This window comes from Mastigoproctus giganteus, chromosome 1, assembly GCF_048544385.1.
Source record: "Mastigoproctus giganteus isolate SK-2022 chromosome 1, ASM4854438v1, whole genome shotgun sequence".
In the NCBI taxonomy this organism is placed as follows: Eukaryota; Metazoa; Arthropoda; class Arachnida; order Uropygi; family Thelyphonidae; genus Mastigoproctus; species Mastigoproctus giganteus.
The window spans coordinates 125,735,125-125,742,806 of NC_143575.1; the positions used below are offsets into that span (position 1 = coordinate 125,735,125).

Below are 7,682 nucleotides of genomic sequence, written 5' to 3' on the forward strand. Positions count from 1 at the left end.
TTTTGATACTGTTGCACATGGAAGACTGCTGCACAAATTGGAGCAGTGTGGCATTGGAGGCAAATTGCTGCTATGGATAAAGGGGTGGTTGAGGGGGAGAAGACAGAGAGTGGTAATCAATGGACACTGCTCATTGTGGGCTAATGTTATTAGTGGAGTCCCTCAGGGTTCAGTATTGGGTCCTTTATTGTTTTCTGAATTTATAAATGATATCGATGATGGTATATCAAGCTTAATGTCCAAGTTTGCAGACGATACAAAGGTTGGCAGGGTTGTCAAGGACACTACTGACACTATGCTGCTGCAACAGGATCTGGAAAGGTTGAGCAGATGGGCTGAGAGGTGTCAAATGAAGTTTAACATTGACAAATGTAAAGTACTACATATGGGAAACAGCAACCCCAGAGCAACGTATCAACTCTGTGGTACTACACTGACAGTGGTAGAGAATGAAAGGGACCTGGGGGTGGTTGTGCAGGCAGATATGAAGTTCTCTGAGCAGTGCAGACGGGCTGCAAGAGTAGCTCATGGTGTATTGTCAATGATATATAGGAATTTTTCTAGCAGGGATAAGGAGGTGATTATAAGGCAATGGTTAGGCCACACCTACAGTACTGTATACAGGCCTGGAGACCTCATTTCAAGAAGGAATTAGAGCTGCTGGAAAGAGTACAGAGAAGGGCAACAAGATTAATGAATGGAACAAAGGGGTGCTCTTACGAAGAAAGGCTTAAGTTTTGCGAATTACAGTGTCTGGAGACTAGGCAGCAGCGAGGTGATCTGATAGAGGTGTACAAAGCCTTGAATGGTTTGAGCATGCTCAATGCTGATGGGATTCTTCCTCTTGCTCAGAATAATCACCTGAGAGGGCATAAATTCAAATTGAGGAAAGACAGATGTTGGATAGATGTGCGGAAATTTGCCTTTAGCCAGCCGGTGGTTGGGAGGTGGAACAGACTTCCGTCCCTTGTCTTGGAAGTTGATAGCCCCTAAACACACTTTACACTTTACACTCAGGCATCTCAAGGAACCGAAAACTGGAGTTTTCAGTTTCTTGTTGTCGTTAAATGTACTACTTCGGCTTGTTGTCGTTGGGTTTTAGGAGCATCGGCAACTAAGGCCATGTTGCTCCGTGTATATTGTCTATAAAATGCGTTCTGAGGCTGATTTTCTGTTGTGCTGGACGAAAAACCCGAGTTTCCGGTAGAATGCTACCCTTGTCTGAGACCGTCTAACTCAACCATGTTGTGAAAAAGACCCATAAAAATTCTTCCCGTTATCGAACTCAGATCTTTTCCACCCGGTGTGGAAAGGACGGCGATCCTACCAACTGTGCTACCCACGTGGACACTACCTCGGCTTTCAATAGTGAGGCCACTATTGTGATCCTTTTCATGCAACTAATTTTACCTATCGTCGATTATTGGGATATTATTTGGTCTCCGTCCCAGAAATATCATTTGTGTCTACTCGAATGTATTCAAATAAAATGTATTCATTTTTTGTTTTTTTTCGTTCGTTTCAAGAAACACATCGAGTTCCATCGCAGAGATTACAATGCGGTATGCAATAGATTATTTCTCTTAATTTACGATGTAATCTTCAGTCTTGCCGTTTTATTTACAGTTTAGTTCATAATTTTATCAACTCTTTTGCTCTTGTGACTCTTGTTCCTCGCGTAAATTCCCTTCTTCAATACTGTCCTTGCCTCTTCTTAGAACGAATTAGTCATCTACGAGTCCGGTATTGCATGGCATGGTATGAAACTAATTAATCTTCACACGATGGATATTCTTGTTCCCAAAAATTCGTTCAGGAAACTGACTCTTGGTGTGCTAAAGTAACCTTTTTTTTTTTTTTTTTTAACCTTTAATTCTACTATTCACCTATTATGTTCAACTCGGATTAAGCACTGGTATTTCGCCTGCCAATTTAAACGTTCAAAGCTGTGAATAGTAGTATACTATTATTATACATTCATGTTAATTCGTATTTTGTATTTTTGCATACAGGTTAACTAATGTCATAAAAATGTTAAAATTGAATCACTGGAGAACAAATTCATAAGCAGAACGGAGACAAAGCGACATTGAGCCCACCACAGCACTAATGAAGCATAAGTTTTTCGGTTTGTTTGTACATGTGTATCTTTAGCAGTAAATCTCTTAAAATAAAAAAAAAAATTCGGGATTATAACAAACCTTTGTAGAACTGTGCCCAACAGTGAAGTAGGGTAGTAGTAGTATCATTTCCATTTTGAAGGTGTTGTCTGATCATTATGTGGAGTATGAGATATGTATATTTTAATTTCGATGGGTTGATCTAATATAGTCTGTTTGCCATTTGCTGAACGAAAAACCTAAGTTTCTCAGTGAAAGGGAGAACAACTATTGATCCTTCGTCCGAGAAGGAATAATTCGACGACAGAATTAGAATAGTCCATAAAGTCTAGTGCGCCTTCACTCGATGTGGAAGAACAGCAACTATAAGCACTGTGCTACTTTACATTACTTAACCCCTGGCATGGTGCCGTGAAGGGTATTGTATGGTCGTGGTACCTGCGTGTACCGGTGAACTGTACAATAAAGATCTTAATAATATAATACAACCATTAATATTACTGAACGTAGTTACCTCATTTATTCCTTTCTCCTTTCTAATAGCAGCCACAATATCGTGTACCATGAGATTACTGAAAAGGGCTGATTCTATTCTCGTAAGTTCTCTTGCTATGTCTAATGAGTGCATTTTTCCAACTTCGGAAGTGTACTTGATTCGACACATTCCAAAAGTCACAATGTGAATAGCCAATAATGATGCCAAACTGCGTGGCCGCTGTGCCTTTGCAGAGTTTTCGTCCTTTTTACCATCTTTCCCCTGCTCAGCTCTAACTTTTCCTGCAGCTGTTTTCCAACGCCTGAAGATGAAAGACTTTCTTTTTGATTTTTCGTCTCTTTGTTTTTCTTTTTCTAAAGATAATATAGAATTGACATTGACATTTAATACAGGCGTAAAACATTATTTATAAGAAATATATTAATAATATAATCACATAAATAAACTAGCTGAAACTGGCGAGATTTCCATGGAAGAATGGCTGTTCTTGATTATAACAATTACATCCAAAATTATTATAATATGTGCCTTGCAGTGGTGAGTTTTTTTTTCTGATATAAATCTATGTTTTGTATTGAAAATAATAAAGTAAACAGATAGAAGCGTGCTTTACTATTGAAATCGAACCTGTACCCAAGCGATGGTGATACCTCTCCTGCTTCGTTACATCCCATGCACATGCAGTTATGTGCTAATATTCCATTGCAGTATCACCAAAGTTTTTCATCTAAAAAAATTTTAGTTTTGTAATTTAATTTGCTATTTTGTATTAGTATTGGCTTTATAACTGTGAAGGGTTATATGTAAATAATGTACGGGGGGGGAGTTCAAAAAAGATTGGTGGTAGTGCAGTAGCACACGCTCTTTAAGTAGACCGGGGTTCGAGCTCCTGATTGCTAAATATGATCGATCTATCAACCCGCACTGGACTAGCGTGGCAGATTATGGTCCATTTCCCTCAACATGAATCGTTGAAGAGGCTTCCATCCTGCATTGGATTGATAATGGCTGCAGTTTACTTTTCTTTTTTTACCTTGAAATGTCTGTAGCAACCACACAAATTTTGGTTTCGATATAACAATTCATTTTTTGTCTTTGCAGCGCGAATAAAGGGAAATCACAATGGATAAAGTGAATGTAGATCAGCGATTCGGTTCCTCTTTCTTCAAGAGAAAATACACAAAACAATTCACGAAGAAATGGTCGCTTTTTTATGGAGAAGATTGTCCAGGTTACGGTGCTGTTGTGCATTGGTATAAACAATTCAAATGTGAAAGAACTTCAGTGCATGCCGAAAAAATTCCAGGACACTCGGCAACTGCTATAACAGAAGAAAGTGTAGCAAAAATTGAGGCATCAATCCTGGACGATCACCAAAGAACTAGTTGTAGAGCTCCAAATTAGTGTAGGGTCGGTGGAGAAACATCACACATCAATGCAATGGTCAGGCCCCACCTTGAGTACTGCGTATAGGTCTGGATGCCTCATTTTTTAGGAAGGATGACGAGAGGAACAAAGGGGTGCTCTTACGAAAAAAAAAAGGCTTAAGTTCTGCAAATTGAAGCTTCTGGAGACTAGGCACCTGCGAGGCCATCTGATTGAGCTGTATAAGGCCTTAAATAGATTGAGCAGACTCAGTGCTGATGGGACTCTTCCTCTTCCTTAGATTAGAAACCTGAAGGGGAATAGATTCAAACTGAGGAAAGACAATTGTAGAACAGATGTGCGGAAATTTGTGTTTAGCCAGCGGGTTGTTGATTGCTGGAACAAACTTCCATCTGTTGTTCAGAGGTTGATAGCTTAAATAAATTCTAGGCAGAACTAGACAAACATTTGGAACGAATGGATCAGTGAAAAGGGAAGGTTTTTTTTTTTTTTTTTTTTGCTGATGCTGTATATAAGCTTGCTTTCTTGCATCATATGTCTCTACTAATGCTGATGAGTAAAGTGCTGCTGCTAGAAGGGTTCCCCAGACTTTTTACCTCTTACCAGTTGATGATTTTGTAGAGCAGATATAATCTTTTAAGGGCACAAAGGGTGATATTGTTGTACACGTTGGCACAAATGACATTAAGAGTAGGAGATCTGCAGGTTTACTTTACAAGTACAGGTCAATGTTGAAAAAAGTCGTGAGTTAGGGTTAAATTTGAACGTGTCTGAAATTCTGCTCAGACACGATAGGAGGGAGTATATGATGGGAACCTTGTCAATCAATTCGGTCCTGAATGGATTGTGTAAGCTCATGGGGTAGAATTTTTTTTCAGCGTGGTCTGTGCTTGTTAACAGGAGAGCTCCTCCTATGCGTAAATAGAAAGGGTGCAAGGGTATTTGTTGATGGTATCGAGGCAGCGTTAGGTGGGTCGGAAAACTGCTAGTTTGCGGAATTCACAGACTAAAAGGTTAAAAGTAGCCGCAGACACAAGTGAAGGTGATTCTTGCACTACTTCTATTATAATGAACGGCGGCCTAGAGCGAGGGGTGCTGGGAGTTTCAGGGACTGATGGCAGTCATCATGAAACAAATAAATACATGGGATGTGTTAGGGTAACTAGAATAACAATATGAGCATGTATACTTGCATGTACACCAATGCTAGAGGTATAGTAAATAAATTTGATGAATTTGAAGTGCTGGTCAAGACATCAAAGGCAAATATTGGTATCACTGTGAGACATGGTGTCACACATATATTAGAAATGCAGAATTGGAATTTGGGGAGTACAATGTGTACAGAAAGGAGAGCCAGGATAGGAGGGGAGGAGGATTTATACTGTTAATTAAGAAAAACATAAAATCTAAGGAAGTGCATCCAGTTGATACTGTGCTGCCACTTTATTAGTTACACCTACCGAGTAGCGTTTTCAGCCTCCTTTAGCCTTCAAAATAGCCTGAATTCGTCTCGGCATGGATTGAACAAGATACTGAAAATGTTGTGCAGTTATGGAGTACCATACAGACATGAGTGGGTCACGCAGTTCCTTGAGATTCGAAGGAGGTGTAGGCCTGCAGCGAACAGCCCGTTCCAGCTCATCCCAAAGATGTTCAATAGGAGTGAGATCCACGGATTGAGCGGGCCACTGATCACTGATGCAAAGAAAAGTCATTGTCATGTTCCTGAAACCATTCCATAGTGATTCGGGCTTTGTGCACCGCGCATTATCCTGCTGGAAGTAACCATCTGACTGAGAATAAACTGTCGACATGAACGGATGCACTTGGTCAGCATCGATGTTTAGGTACGATGTAGCATTCAGACGTGAATCTGTGGGTATCAATGGACCCAATGTGTGCCAAGAAAACATTTCCCACACCATAACACTGCTCTCATCACCTTGCACAGTAGTCGTTAGATATGACGGGTCCATGGATTCATGTTGTTTCGCCAAATTCTGAGCCTTCCATCAACATGATGCACCAGGAACTTCGACTCGTCAGACCAAGCAACTGTTTTCCAATCCTCGATAGTCCAGTGCTGGTGTTGCTGTGCCCACAGGAGGCGTGCTCTTTTGTTCTTCAATGATAACAAAAGTAGGCGATGTGGCCTTCGGCTGTTGTAGCCCAATCGCGACAAAGTGCGACTAGTGGTCCGTTGCGCTATTTTGTTCAGCGCACCATGCTTGCACAATTCTAGCCATCCTCATATGACCTCTCTCATCAACAAGCGATTTTCTTCCACAGGAGTGCCGTTGAGAGGATGTTTTCTGTTCGTTGCACCATTCTCGATACACCCTTGAAACTGTGGTGCGTGAAAAGTTCAGGAAAACTACCGTTTCAGAGATACTTTGTCCAGAACGTCTTGCACCTACTACCATGCCACGTTCGAAGTCCTTTATCCCCATTCTTGCTACGGTTTGTACGCTTAACTGATACTAGAAAGGTTGTTCTGGTGCATATATATCCACAACTGTGTTCATGTGACTTGCAACGTTGTAGGACAAACCATTTGTGTGCACAGCAGGGTTGTACCTAATAAAGTGGCAGCACAATGTAGATGGACAATGCAATGTTGAGTCAGTGTGGTGTGACATAAACACTTGGAAAGCAAAAATAAGAGTAGGAGTGTGTTATAGACCTAATGACTCGAATGAATGCAATGAACAGAGAAATAGCTAGAAAATCAGAATGTCTTATAATGGGGGATTTTAACTTCCTAGATATTGACTGGAACTTGTGGGTTGGTCACTCGCACACTAGTCAGACTTTTGTGGATTTATTGGATGATTGTTTTCTGCAGCAGCATGTTCGAGAGGCAACCAGAGATGGTAATACTCTTGATCTGGTTATCAGCAGTGACCATTCGTGTATTAAGAATTTGCAGATAAAGGAACCACTAAGTCGCAGTGATCACAGTGTACTGATGTGCGATTTACTTAAAGATATAATTATCATCAGGGGTAAAGGAAAGGGTTTTTGCTTCCGTGAACAGTCTTTAAATTCTGTACAGTGGTACTAACTGATGATGTTACGAACAACAAATTCTAAGTGGGAAGTATTCAAGGAATTAATCGTGGAAGCTTCCACACTTTTCATACCGATTAAGAAATATTGTTCAAGGTTTGGATAAATTCATCTTGTCCTTGTCTTTCTTATGAAATCCTCCAGTTTGGTTTCAGTCCAATCTATCACCCCGAAGGAGTATGTTAGCACTGGGACTGCATAGGCGTTTATGGCTTTAGCTGTGTTCCCTCCGTTCAGATTTGCTTTCAGCAGACTTCTGAGTCTCTGATGGTATTTTTCGGTGAGACAGGCCTTAATTTCTTTGTGCTGTTACTGCTGAGCCTGCATAATCTCCAAGTATTTGTAGGCCTCTCTCTCTGCCATGGCTTCGATCTCTTTAGCAGTCTGCAGCTGGTAGTTTCGGTTGACTAAATTTTCATGGTGCAATCCATGGGTCTTGCTTTTGTCTAGACCATATTCCATCCTAATATCATTGCTGAATTTTTCGGTGATCTGGAGTAGTTGCTGAAGGCGCTTCTCGGTTCCCGCGTAGAGCTTGATGTCATCCATACACATCAGGTGGGTGAGACTGTAGAGGTTCTTCCTCCCTTCTATGGGGTTATATCCGT

At 40.7% G+C, this 7,682-nt stretch overlaps 1 protein-coding gene across 1 annotated transcript in view; it reads right to left on the reverse strand.

Moving 5' to 3' along the window:
- LOC150091124 (uncharacterized) overlaps positions 1-2,711 on the reverse strand; it is a 110,148-nt gene extending 107,437 nt beyond the window's left edge. The window contains exon 1 of the mRNA XM_090382060.1: positions 2,635-2,711. Within this exon, the coding sequence (XP_090238186.1) occupies positions 2,635-2,685 (51 nt within the window). The 5' untranslated portion in view covers positions 2,686-2,711. The remainder of the gene's footprint in view (positions 1-2,634) is intronic.
- Between the last annotated feature and the right edge of the window lie 4,971 nt (positions 2,712-7,682).